Genomic DNA, 14,556 nt, shown 5'->3' on the forward strand with positions numbered 1-14,556 from the left:
TTTTTGTGGGTTTTTTTTTTATTTTTATTTTATTTTTTTATTTTTTATTTTTTTACAAATAGTTTATTGTCAAATTAGTTTCCACATAACACCCAGTGCTCATCCCCACAAGTGCCCTCCTCCATGCCCATCCCTTCTCCCCCCCACATCCATCAGTCCTCAGTTTTTGTCAGCATTCAAGAGTCTCTCATGGTTTGCCTCTCTCCCTTTCCTCCACCATTTCCCCCCTTCTTCTCCCGGTTGGTCCTCTGTTAAGTTCCTCCTAATCCTCCTATACGTGCACACATATGATATTTGTCCTTCTCTGCCTGACTTATTTCACTCAGCATAACACCCTCAAGGTCCATCCATGTTGCTACACATGGCCAGATTTCATTGTTTCTCATTGCCATGTAGTATTCCATGGTATAGATAAACCACATCTTCTTGATCCATTCGTCCGTGGATGGACACTTAGTCTCTTTCCATGTTTTAGCTATTGTAACCACTATATGCAATTCAATCTGATATAGATATGTGTTTCCTCTTGGCCAGAGGGAGTGGGATCACAGGCAGGCACAGGGCATATTGAACCTGGAGACTAGGACACAAAAGGAGAAGAGTGCTAAGAAGCCAAAGCCAACACTAGGGTGAAGTCAGAGTGCTGTAAATGATGCATGTGACCAAATACATAATGCTTCTGAATATGTAATGACCATTCTCCAAATTCACAGTGAGACAGTTCAAATAAACATTTTTAGGTCAACCTTAATGAAATAAATAAATACTACTTAAATATTAAATCTATTATGTTATATTTTAAATCATATTAAATGTGTATTACCCATTACATACTCAATCACATGTTATATGAAATTGAGAACTATTGCTTTTTCCCCACTCTCATGTGGGATGAGAAAATTTTAATCAAATTCTTCATATGCAACCATGCCATCAGTTTTTTGCCAACATTAGAGCCACTTTCTGTGTCATCTGACATGGTTTTCCAAGGCACATTTTCACTTCCATCAGGTGTTTTTTTTTTTAATTTTTTTTTAATGTTTTATTTATTTCTAGGAGAGAGAGACAGCGTGAACAGGGGAGGGTCAGAGAGAGAGGGAGTCACAGACTGAAACTGGCTCCAGGCTCTGAGCTGTCAGTCAGCACTGAGCCTGACGCGGGGCTCGAACCCACGAACCGTGAGATCATGACCTAAGCGAAAGTGGGACGCTTAACTGACTAAGCCACCCAGGCGCCCCCATCAGGTTGTTTTTGATATATCACTCTTTGAATCCTTGATGATACTTTCACTGAAAGTTCATCTCGAGACTAAATTACATTTTTGCTGAACATTTGGACACTTTATGTTTCTGTGTCTTCATCTGTCCCACAGGCCCATGTATGTGACCTTAATGATACAGCCATTTACTTGCTGCTTTTAAGGTGAGCTTTACAGTAACATCCAACTCTTCAATTTGGAAGTCATGCCTAAGGATAATTACTAAATCTGTGTAGTTTTGCTATTTAAAAAATTTTGCTTTTTTAAAAAATTTTTAATGCTTATTTAATTTTGAGAGAGAGAGATACAGAGTTGAGCAGGGGAGGGGAAAAGAGGGAGACACAGAAACTGAAGCAGGCTCCAGGTTCTGAGCTGTCAGCACAGAGCCTGACGCGGGGCTCAAACTAGACTGTGAAATCGTGACCTGAGCGGAAGTCGGTCACCTAACCGACTGAGCCACCTAGGCGTCCCTTAAAAATTTTTTCTTAACCAATTCTGTCAGTAAGCTGTATAAGCATCTAAAACTTGCATTGATTGATATATAATTTCAAGCTAATGTAACTTACCCGAAACAGTGCTATGACATTCAAAATAAAGGGATTCAGAGAATGCCCTATATCATGAATGGATTTGTGATAATGGAAAATAAGGTGGCAAACTTTTCTCTTTTGTGATGATTGGAAGGGACCCTCTCCTTGTATCCTTGTAACAGCCATTTCCTCAGAACGCTGCTTTTAGAGTCTTTGTTTCATAGCCACTTTATCCATGAAACTGCCTCAAGTTGAGAGTACTTGTTTAGGAGTCATTCTTAAACAAGCAGCTATTCTTAGATGGGTAAAGGGCCATTGGACCATCCTGTTTTGGTACAGACAAAAAATAAAGGCTCAAGTCTTTAGGTATAACAACATTAAATGAAAATACTCCTTCTCACTTGCAACTCAGTTAAGCCAGTAACTCATATTTCTCCCTCTCCTAGCTCAGGCCTTCCCAATTTCTATGCATTTCCTTTCCAATTTTCCATGGATCATCATCCACCAGGACTATTACCTGCTGTGTATGTTGTCAGTGTATGAGCATCTACAGCAAATGTCTGCTCAGGCCATACAAAGAAGACCTAAATCCAAAAGGTCTATGGCCATGGAACTACTCTGTTTTGACTTGCAGTGCCTACTATCTCTAGCCTCAGAGCCCAGTGGATTTGTTTGTGTGTGTGTGTGCTGCTGCAAAACAGAACTCATTAAGCATAAGCCAGAGTAAAGAAAGTCAGCTCAGGTTATTGCTGTTCATGTAGAAGTGAGAAGGTCATGACTCTAACATAGACATAAGTGTTGGCTCATTGAGTTCCCAAGTATTCTCTGCCACAGGCTTGGAAAACACACGTGTGTTCTCCCTTCCCTTTCTGTTCTGCAGGGAGAGTGACATTGAAAGAATGATGGCTATAAGAGTAGACAAACACAGAACTGCCTTCATATAACAACTTTAGTAGCCAATTTAACAGTAGCCAGATGGGGGTTCCTGGTTGGCGCAGTCAGTTGAACATCCGACTTCATCTCAGGTCATGATCTCACCGGTTTGTGGGTTGGAGCCCCGCTTCTGGCTCTGTGGTGACAGCTCAGAGCCTGGAGCCTGCTTCAGATTCTGTGTCTCCCTCTCTCTTTGCCCCTTCCCTGCTTGTGCTCTCTCTCAAAAATAAGTAAACATTTAAAAACCTAAATTAAAATAAATAAAAGTATCCAGTGGTATGTATGACCCCATCTTGATTCTTTTTAAGATAATACTTTCATCTATTAGGTAATTGGATAGATGAGGTGATTGGTAGATAGAAGCTGTAAGATTTGCAGAAATCACCCTAATCCCCTGAACTTCAGTTACCTCATCTATAAAATTTGAAAAAAAAGAAATAAAGTAATACAAGAGACCAAAAAAATCCATACGAACTAGTGAATCAAACAAGAAAAAACTGGTAAATAAATGAGAGGAAATGAGGTATAACCAAGTAATGGGCATGCTGCATGTCATCTAAAAAGGAGTTTCCTGTTTTTTGTTTCTTGTTTTTTTTGCTAATGACTCTTGGTTATTGGCAAGTTCCACTTTTACATCTAAACTACAAATTCTGTATAATTCCATGCATAATATCTTCATTACTCCATAGAGTCACATAAAATGTCAACCTATTCTTAGTAGTAATGCCAGTGTACATTTGCTTCATATTCTGTGCTCTTTCAGAGCCCTTCTAGATATATAATCACATTGAAACTTTATACCAATCCTGTGCACTGAGTGGGACTTCACCATCTTACAAAGAAAGAGATGGTCAACACCACAGTTGAGTAAGTGACTCAGTGAACTAATGGCATTTCTTCATAGAACAAGAGAATGGTAGTGATCATATTTTAATTTAAAAGTTAATCTTTCATTTATCGTATAATGATTCAAAAACAGCAACAATAAAAAATTCTAGGAATAGAAGGCATATTATAGGCTTTACTTGACATGTTATTCTTAAGTGTCAATTCTTTGTGGCCAATGGGTAGCTTTTGTTGCTGTAGCTTGGGTTATCATATTTTTATTAACTAATAATAATAAAGACACAAATTGGATTAAAAACTGCATTAATATTTGTGTAAAAATTTGAACATGTCTAACCTGAATTAAACCCTAGTAGAAATAAATACAAGATATATAATCATCCATCACAAAGATACATGTAAGAACATAGACCATACAGTACAAAAAACTGCTGTAAAAGAGCATTTAAAAATCAGAAAGCCTAAGGGGTAAGAGGCATTAAGGAATCTACTCCTGAAATCATTGTTGCACTATATGCTAACTAACTTGGATATAAATTAAAAATAATAATAAAAGTAAAAAAAATCAGAAAGCCTAGAGGAAAGGACAGAAGAAGACCCATTCATATCAATTATAACAATTAAGATAATTGAGATGAAGGAAAATTCTTTTAGGTAAAAATTTCCAAAATAAAGTAAACACACAGAATCTATACATATGATACTCATGATATTCATAAAAATGATACACAAGAAGTATAAAAATAAAGCAGCTAAATATAAGAATCAAATAAGGGGGTGCCTGGGTGGCTCAGTCAGTTGAGCGCTCAACTTTGACTCAGGTCATGATCTCATGGTTTGTGGGTTTGAGCCCCGCGTTGGGCTCTGTGCTGACAGCTCAGAGCCTGGAGCCTGCTTCGGATTCTGTGTCTACTTCTCTCTCTGACCCTCCCCTGCTCATGCTGTCTCCCTCCCTCTCTCGCGCGCGTGCTCTCTCTCAGAAATAAATAAAAACATTAAAATTTTTAAAAAAGAATCAAATACAAACAAGTGTCACAATATTGATGATAAATTGTAAGGTAAAAGGTATGAAATGGGTGTGCTATGTCAGGAGTGTCAGGACTAATAGAAAAAGAACATTCTCTCTCTCTCTCTCTCTCTCTCTCCCTCTCTCTCCCCCCCCTCCCCCTCTCTCCCCCTCTCTCTCCCTAAAGGTAAATTCAGTTTCATATTTCATCCTCCAAGAACACATGATCTCACTGGAAGCAAAGTGGCCTCTCAGGGCAGGCACAGAGACAGCACATGACAGCACCACTTACTCTCTCAGCCCCAGAATCCTCAGCAGGACCAGCCCCAGATTACTTGGTCTCTGCAAATTGGAAGGTTACTACTCTGCTAGCCCTTAGATTGAGGATTCATAATCCCATTCTGGAGAAATTTGCCCAACAGTCCATGTAGTTCAGTTTAAAGGAAGTTGACCAAATTCAGCCTTCTTAACTGGTGAGAGTTGCCACGTCCTGTGGCAGTGAGGTGTGTTGGCCTGAAGACCTGGTGTTCCATGTTTCCTCATTAACTGGTGAGAGAAAGGAGAGCCAGAGCCCAGGTGTCCTTACTGACCTCTCTACCTCCAGCTTGCCATAATTCCAGAAAGCCCTTTTTTCCCTCCACAGTAATAGAAAGGGCATTTTATACTGATGTGTGGTGGAATTTATACTGAAGATATCATTGTTGTGACGCTTATGCATATAATAATGTTGACTCAAAATTATTATAGTCAGTTAATTAGAAATACAAAGAGAAGATAAAAGTACAATGAAAGCAAGAGAGTGTAACATGTGTCTTGACATACAGGAAGACAAAAATAAGTAAGGATGGAAATAAATATTTAAATCAGGTAAATAAATCTGACTTAGGGAGAGACTCTGAATAAGACTGATGTGACAGAAAATAACAGTCGGCCTCTTTGAACATTCACCATAGGCTGTTGTTACCCCTCTTTTATGGATAAGGAAACAGGGCATAGAGTCATGAGGCATGTGCCTGAGCAGCTCGGTAAGAGACCATGCTCTTAACCTCTTACTCTCCTGCCTCCAGGTAGGGTGAACATAATTTATCATCTAAATCAGGACATTCTGATAGTCAAAAGGAGTGCTGTTGATGCCAGAACAGCAGGTGTAAATGTAGTATCCCAGCTCATCAAGCCATATGGTCCTCCCAGCTCTAAACAAATCTTTTATCCAATCAACAGAATACATCTTTTCCAGTGCCTGTGGAACATTTACAAAATTATTCATAGAAAAAATTTCCATAAATTCCATAAGACACAAGACACACTCTCTGATCACAGTGCAATTAGCATATAATGCATATTAGTTATCCAAAAGTGAAAAGCCATATAATCATTCTGATATCAAAAAAAGACACTTGACGAAGGTGAATCTTCATTCCCAATTATTTAACAATTTTAGCTTAGTAAACTCAGAATAAAATGCTGTTTGTTGCAGTTTGAGGAAGGTAATGGGTATCAGTAGATTAGTTCTGAGAGCAAAATGTTCAGCTGGTATAAATAAAAATGGATATACTATATAGAGTAGAATCGAAATTTATAGTGTGTACATGTATATATGCATGTGTGTATTGTAAGAAGTATAGATAAACATGAAAGACTTTTATTAGCAAGAAAACTTAAATTTGAGATCATGGTTTATTTAGATCAATGAGCCACATGGACTTTTGTGTTTGTTTCCCATGGCTGTTATAACAAATTACCACAACTGTGTTGATTTATAACATAGAAATTTATTCTCACAATCTGGAGGCCACAAATCTGAAATCAAGATGCCAGCAGGACCACACTCCTCCTGGAAGGTCTAGGGGAAAATCTGTTCTTAGCATCTTCTGGGAGCTGTCAAGCCTGCCTTGTCTTTGGGTTTCATCTTTCTAATTCTGCTTTTGTGGTCACATTGCCTCCTCTTCTTCTGTCTGTAACAACTTCTCATCTCTTAAATCTTCTCCTGCCTTTCTCTAAGGACATTTGTCATTGAAGTTGGACTCACCCAGATCATCCAGGATTATCTACTGATCTCAAGATCCTTAGTTTAATTATATCTACAAAGACCCTTTTTCCAAATAAGGTAACATTCACAGGTTCCAGGGATTAGCACATGGATATATCTTTTTAGGGGCCACCATTCAACCCGCTACAACTTGTGATTAACACGAACCCTGAATTAGACTATTAGACTCATCATCAATGTGGAGCCTCTGTGGTGGCACAGAGGGATTGTGTGTTTTCAGCAAATAGGTTGGTCCCAAAAGAGGGGAGAGGCAGAAATGAGATGTTCATGCCCTGGTCTTTCTTCTAAAAGCATTGGCCAAAGAAGTCACTTCTTCTCCCAGGAAAGTGACTAATAGGGGCAAAACTGTTACCCTTGGAAGAATCCCTTCTATCACCTGGAAAGAAAAGTTAAATTAAGTATTCCTGTTAAAGTGTGTGTGTGTGTGTGTGTGTGTGTGCGCGCGCGCTATTTGTCTTTTTTTAAATAGTTTGTGCCAAAATAAACATATATAAGTTGTAAAAAAAAGAAATAGCTTAAATGTCTCATAAATAAAAATACAGTTTCTCATGGCTATGAGTACATATCCAGAATATATCAAATTGGTTTATTTGTGTCAGACTGGTCTTAGAGATTCTGTTCAAATAGGCCATTTTTATAGAAATATGTGCTGTTTTTCTCCATTCTTATGGATATTTCTCTCTTCTTCTGCACCGTGAGTAAGGACTACATGAAACAGTGGTCACCATCAGTAGTGTTCTTAAATCTGTAGGTTGTTGCCTATTTTCCAGCTTTTTAGGACTTTCAACAAAATAAAGGCCAAAATAAAGCAGGTCACACCCAATGAGAAAGAATTTTAATATGGAGTATTTGCACTAAATTCAGTTTTAAACCGTAGTCATGATAGTTGCAGTTAGGTAGAGACAAATTGGGAATGTTGACTGACATCAGGGGCACAAGTACCCCGAAGCCTAGTGTAGGAGTAAGGTTTTCAGGGCTACAGTACTCTTTAGATTCTTTTTCTCTGCACCAGCTTTGGGGACCAGGGAGACCTATGTTTAGACCCAAGCTTCATTTCACTGTTCTCAGTAAAATGAACATGGCAATACCTATCTTACAGAATTAAGGGAAATAAAATATTGAAATATACCCTAACTGTTGCCTACCTATAGTAGGCCCCTTCTAAAAATGCAGACTTAAAGGTCTTACAAACAACTCTTTAAAATTTCTTAAACATGGGGCACCTGAGTGGCTCAGTCAGTTAAGCGTCCAACTTCGGCTCAGGTCATGATCTCACGGTTTGTAGGTTTGAGCCCCGCATCGGGCTTTGTGCTGACAGCCAGCTCAGAGCTTGGAGCCTGTTTCAGATTCTGTGTCTCCCTCTCTCTCCGACCCTCCTCTGCTCATGCTGTCTCTCTCTCTCAGAAATAAATGTTTAAAAAACATCAAAAATATTTTTTTAATTTCTTAAACTTTTTTGTGTTGCTCACCTTGGGGAAAGATGAGAAGAGAATTGGGTGAATACCCATCATAAACACAGAAATTTAGAAGTTAAGGAGGTGGTAGGGAAGAGGCAAATGCTAACATGTGCTCTGGTACATGAGTGAATGAGAAGAGTCCTCTGAACTCTGTTGAACAGAGCCTGCACACCTGCTCTGGTGCTTCTGGATGCTTGGGAATCCCACATAGAAAACCAAAAACCTCTCGTGTCTCTGTCTGATCCCTTTCATAAAGCCCCTCGACATGTAGAAGTTGAAGTGCTGTGCTGGTTATCTCTTCAGTGAGGAGAGCGGACTGCTACAGAGGCATACAGACCTCTTTTTGATCATAATCCCTCATGTGTCTTATAATTAACTACCAACATCAGTAATCATGCTCTAAATATTAATTTGATTGGGCATTAACATTATCATGCTTCATTATAATCACAACTCATTTGATTATTTAATAAATGCTTACATTTATAATTTTTCCTTACAAAATATCCCAGTGATTGGTTAAAATATGCTGATGACACTACATCCACTTAGTTTCAGATGATTTAAGTAGCCCCTTGGTATTCAGGAAAAGGAGACATTTGCAAGATCAGTTAGGAGGTGATTACACTTGTCCAGAGGAGAGATGATAATGGCTGAACCAAGACATGAAGCAGAGAGGTGAATGAGGTAATACACATTGGCACTGTGGATGTGATTGACAAAGCACTATCTCTACAATACTACTTTAGTAGTATTTTATTGGAGAAATGCTGAAGTGACACCATCTATTGGAGGGAGGGAGTTAATTTTCAAGACTCTTCTTCTGAAGTGAGAGGGGGAGTATGTTATTTATGACAAACTATAGTCAGATTTCTGTTGAAGAAAGTAACTACTGATCTTGTAAACCTAGAAAGTGACAAAAAAAAAAAAAAAAACTGACAGCAAGACAAGTCTTTGAATCCTCACCAGCTGGGCACTCTGTTGTACTGACTGCTTGGAAGAGATGAGACAGTGTGCACGTCAGACAGGAAGGGCTGGATGTGCTGCTGCCAGCACCTCTCACTTTTGATTTCCAACTGAGTTGCTATTTCACAAGTGCTCATCTTAAAAAACACTCTCCCTCTTCCTTTGTTTGGAAGGAATTCTATAAGTAGGAAATTATCCTCACAGCTCTGGACTATAAGAACCTCATCTTTGATCATTCTTTACAACATCTCCAAGTAACTGAGGCCCATTTATACTGGCTCGGGAGTCCGAAGAGCCACTGACTGAGTAATAAAATTAAGCTAATTTCTAATTTCCTTTATTTCTGAATGGCTTCAATACAAACCCTTTTATTTAGTTGTGCTTCACATTGCGTGTACTTCACACTCCTGGATGGCACACGATACAACTCTTTTTCTGTTGTTAAGTCTTTACTATTTGTTTTTGGTTCTTTACTCTTTGATATCTTTTTTGATTATTTGAGTGTAGTTGACCCACAACATTATATTAGTTTCAGGTGTACAGCGTAATTATTCATTTTCTCTATAGATTATGTTGTGCTCACCACAAAAAACAGAAATACCATATGATCCAATAATGCCACTACTGGTTTTTTACCCAAAGAAAACAAAAAGTGCTAATTCAAAAAGATATGTGCGTCTTTTGGCCATCTGGATGTCCTCTTTGGAGAAGTGTCTGTTCATATCTTCTGCCCATTTCTTTACTGGGTTGTTTGTTTTTCAGGTGTGGAGTTCGGTGAGTTCCTTATAGATTTTGGATATTAACCTTTTGTCTGATATGTCATTTGCAAAAAGGGAGAGAGGCAAACCATGAGAGACTCTTGAATGCTGAGAACAAACTTAGGACTGATGGGTTTGCGGGGGAGATGGACATGGAGGGGGGCACTTGTGGGGATGAGCACTGTGTGTTATATGGAAACCAACTTGACAATAAACTATTTGTAAAATAAATAAATAAATAAAAATTTTTAAAAAAAGATATGTGCACCCCTGTGTTTATTGCAGCATTATTTACAGTAGCCAAAATGTGGAAGCAACCCAGGTGTGTCCATCGATAGATGAATAAATAAGATATGGTACACACGCACACGTGTGTACACATACAAGTGGAATATTATGCAGCTTTAAAAAAAAAAAAAAAGATGAGATCTTCCATTTGTGACAACATGGATGGACCTAGAGAGCATTATGCTAGGTAAAATAAGTCAGACTGAAAGTCAAATACCATATGATTTCACATGATAAAACTCTCACTCGGGTTTCCTATTTAAGTGGGTATGCTGGACTGTACACTTTTGAGTAACCATGGAAAAATCCTGTGAGTTTTCATTTGTGTGTGGGCCTTAATCTTTGGAAGGCCATACCTTCCCGTGTAGCAGGGAAAGAGGTAGTGCCAAGGCTATGGAGACTCTTGTCACATGGAGTTTTCAAGAGATGACCCTAATCTAATTTCACTTGTTTCATCAAGGTGTCTGAATCAGGATAAGGAATCCCTGGTGTCTGTTTGTAAACTACACCAAGTACTTGTATGGTTGCAGCTGTCTTGGAATCACCCGCTAGAGACACTAACAGAGGTGCCATGGTGTTCCTCTATTCTCTCTTTTGATCCAATCTTGAAGCCCCTAGGAAAGGACTTTATATGTTTAGACATTTCAGCCTTTTTTTCTAATCCTTCCTTCCTCTTGACTATAGAGGATTTCACAGTGGACCAAACTCACTAATCTCCTAAACTTTTCTTCCTCTCTTGGCCTGGCTGAAACAGCCACAAGCAAATATCCACATTGCCCTGAGCTTAATGGGATTTTCCTCTGGAGCCAGTATAAAGCCTATTGAATGATGCTACAAAGACAGTACAAGGCATGACAGTTCCTAAACAGTAGTATTTGTCTAGAGAAACTGTTATTTCCCCTCTCAAAAACTTGCCTCTGGAACCTACTTTGTGTGTGTTTGTGTATGCGTATGTGTGTGGTGTGAGGGACTAGAAGAGAAAAGCTTAGGGATACCTGTGTGACAGTCAGTTAAACATCCTACTTCAGCTCAGGTCATGATCTTGTAGTCCATGAGTTCAAGCCCCAGGTCGGGCTCTGTGTTGACAGCTCAGAGCTGCCTGGAGCCTGTTTCAGGTCCTCTGTCTCCCTCTCTTTCTCCCCTCTGCTGCTCATGCTCTCTCTCTCTCTCAAAAAAAAAAAAAAAAAAAAAAAAAAAGAGGAGGAAAAGGAGGGAAAATCTTGTGATGTGGGAGATTGCTACTTTAAAGAATAGGATATTTTGCCAATTAAAAATATTTGTTGACATTCATTTTAGAGTTTCTACCCTTTGCCCAAGTGTGAATCTTCCACGGGCCTTAACAGAAAACAAGCCTTGTCTAATTTAGTAAAACAGGAAAGTGAGCTTGAAGTTTCCCTTCAAAGTTAATGTTTTGGTTGGAATGTCAGAGCAGATGTTTAAAAGCCTTGAGAACCATAACACCTGTCTTTCTGTTGCAGGTGCAACAATGAGAGTGAGTGGTCCCAGATCCACGAGAATATCATCCGCAAGTCCAGTGCCAAGTATTCTGCTCCCAGCGCCAGCCATGGTAACATACTTCTCCGGCTAGAAAACTTTGTATTGCATTTACTGTTCCTGATCATGCAGATCTATAGATCATACAGTAAATTTGTGTGGATCAGCTTCCATATGTAAAGTTCAGTTCCCTACAGACAGTTCTTTTCCTCCCCAATCATTGTCTACTATTTCTTTTTGTGATGATTTGAGAGCTTCCCTAATTACTTTCAACCAAAATACATTTTCTGTTCTTTCCATAATGGATTCCATGTGTTTTGATAGGTAACTTACATTCTAAGTTAAATCCGAAGCGAACAAAAGGGTTCAGTGTGTGTCACATTGTGAAGTCTGTGTTTTCCTGAATAAAGAATACACACCCAACCAAAAATAAAAGACAAATATTAATATTCACTTTTTCTATTCCTGTTCAATGTTAGTATCACCAAGAAATCCTGACACTAATGATAATCAGTGATTGGTCTGCCAATATCATTCAGGAACTGAAATAGATAATCTTTATTTCACAGCAGCTTGTATTTCAGTTCAATTTCTTTTCCTTTCCCTTCCTTTTCTTTTAAAACTGTGTAATTCCTATCTAAATCTTGGTGCAATTCCACACATTAGAAAGATTGTGTTTTCTAAATTGAACATTAATTGCTTGATTAAATTAGAAGCAGTATTTAAAAGGCTCTGAGCTTTTATATATCCTTGAAAATAGCTATCACATTTACTTGGAACCGTGCTTCTTCCGACAGTTTTACCTATCCATTATTTCATAATCTTTTTTACATAACATTTGTTTTTTAACTTTCACAGCCTTGTTATAAATAAAAGTGGGCCTTACATGACATTCTAAAGCCACTGTGAGGCATGGGAGTTTCCAAAGTTGTTAAGAACTTAATTTTTTCTTTATCAGGATCAGCAGATATTCAACTAGGATGGACCTCAGAACAACTCCACACGAGAGGCTGCAAAGTTTGAGACCCTCAGCTGGGAGTATTTGATTTCTCTCAAATTCTGTAGCACAGAGAGCTTCAAGGCTCTCTTTCACAATTTTTAAGTGACTGTTTTTTATATGTATGTGTCAAGGACCTCCATGCAGTGTGCTTGAAGGGGAAGGGAGCCCATATTTCGCACACAAAACCAGGCTAAAGCAAGAGGAAAATAAAATCTTGTTTATAAAATATAAAAAAGTTACTGGTGCAGTGCCTGGGTGGCTCAGTAGGTTGAATGTCAGCTCAATGTCAATAGGTTGATTTCAGCTCAGGTCATGATCCCAGTGTTATGGGATTGCACCCCACATCAGGCTTTGTGCTGAGTGTGGAGTCAGCTTAAGATTTTCTCTCTCCCCCTCTGCCCCTCTCTTCTGTTCACATTTTTAATTATAAAAGAAAAAAAAGTTGCTAGTAATTTGGAAAACTCCCATTCCTATCCATATTTATACTGTTCTTTGCTTTATTTACTTTACTTGATTTGTAAAGAGGTGTCCTTGGATACAAGTTCTTGGGACATGATATGATTAAAACATGGAGAACACTTTGAGACACCTGGGTAACTCAGTCCATCATGACTTCAGTTCAGGTCATGATCTTGCGGTTTTTGGGTTTGAACCCCACATCAGGTTCCATGCTGACAGCTCAGAGCCTGAAGCCTACTTCAGATCTGTGTCCCTCTCTGCCCCTCCCCGACTCATGCTTGCTCTCTCTCTCTCAAAAATAAATAAATATTAAAAACTTTTTAAACATGGAGAACATTTTAAAAGTAGATGGTAGTAATAATAATACTTTTTAAACAACTTTTTAAAACAACTGAAAGTGTAGTTTCCCCCATCACCTCACCAGGTTAAGGTGTCTCATTCTCTAGAGTGAGCAGGGATGGTGCCATCTTCAGTGTCTGTGGTTTTGTCTAGAACCCACAAACTCTGGCCATTCAGTGTTAGAAAGGCACTCCAGACTTCAGATTGCCTCAGTTAGGATGTTGCAGTTAGAGGAGGCCTCCATGCACTTGTGGAAAAGCCAGGAGGAGAAATAGGCTACTTCTCTTTGAAGTGTGTGTCTGACAGCCTCTAGGCAAGGTTTGACTTGGAAGCTTGTTGAGATCTTGGAAATTATCTGTTTCAACTCCTTCATTAAATAAATGAGGAAACAAGCTCAGCGAAGTGACTTCGTGACCAAACCAGGAGCCCAGATTTCCAAACTCCAGGCCACTGGCTTTCTACTCTATTGCCATCCTTCTGAACGTGGGGTTTCTACTACAAGACTTTGGGGTCTTTATGTCAGAAAATTTCAGATTACTCATGAATAGTTCAGGTCTTTATTAGTCTCCTTAATTAAATACATGTCATTATAAAATATTAACGTTGCTATAAACTGTCACCCATCTTTGTTAAACATTGTGGACAGTTTATTGCCTTGGCAGTTCTGTTTCAAAAATCAGTAGTGCTTTTCCTTCAAGTCAAATCATACAAAATGCAGAAGGAATTGCTACATTAGTTGTAGGTGCTGAGACTAAAAGTATCATTCAGCACTAACTCTCTTAGATTGGCCTCTTAGATATGTAGCCACAGAACTAACTTTTAGTAATTCCAGTAGCGTTGAGGTCGTTAAAGACAAGTAAAAACAAATGAAACAGTTGATACATTAGTTTTCTATGTATTTTTTTTACACTTTCTTTTTTTTATTTCTCATTTTCTTTTATTTTTATTTATTTATTTTTTTACAAATAGTTTATTGTCAAATTAGTTTCCACATAACACCCAGTGCTCATCCCCACAAGTGCCCTCCTCCATGCCCATCCTCCCTCCCCCCCACATCCATCAGTCCTCAGTTTTTGTCAGCATTCAAGAGTCTCTCATGGTTTGCCTCTTTCCCTTTCCCCCACCATTTCCCCCCTTCTTCTCCCCCTTCTTCCTCAGTTAAGTTCCTCCTA

General features: G+C 38.7%; 1 protein-coding gene across 1 annotated transcript in view; it reads left to right on the plus strand.

Annotated features, from left to right (window-relative positions):
* The window catches only part of DOCK3 (dedicator of cytokinesis 3), a gene marked incomplete at its 5' end in the record, with an annotated part of 183,663 nt that overhangs the window by 53,862 nt on the left and 115,245 nt on the right, over nucleotides 1–14,556 (plus strand). The window contains one exon of the mRNA XM_039243629.1: nucleotides 11,571–11,659. Coding sequence (XP_039099560.1) covers nucleotides 11,571–11,659 — 89 coding nt within the window. The remainder of the gene's footprint in view (nucleotides 1–11,570; nucleotides 11,660–14,556) is intronic.

The sequence above is a fragment of the Hyaena hyaena genome, unplaced genomic scaffold (genome assembly GCF_003009895.1).
Source record: "Hyaena hyaena isolate Hyena2069 unplaced genomic scaffold, ASM300989v1 scaffold_231, whole genome shotgun sequence".
Lineage (NCBI taxonomy): Eukaryota > Metazoa > Chordata > Mammalia > Carnivora > Hyaenidae > Hyaena > Hyaena hyaena.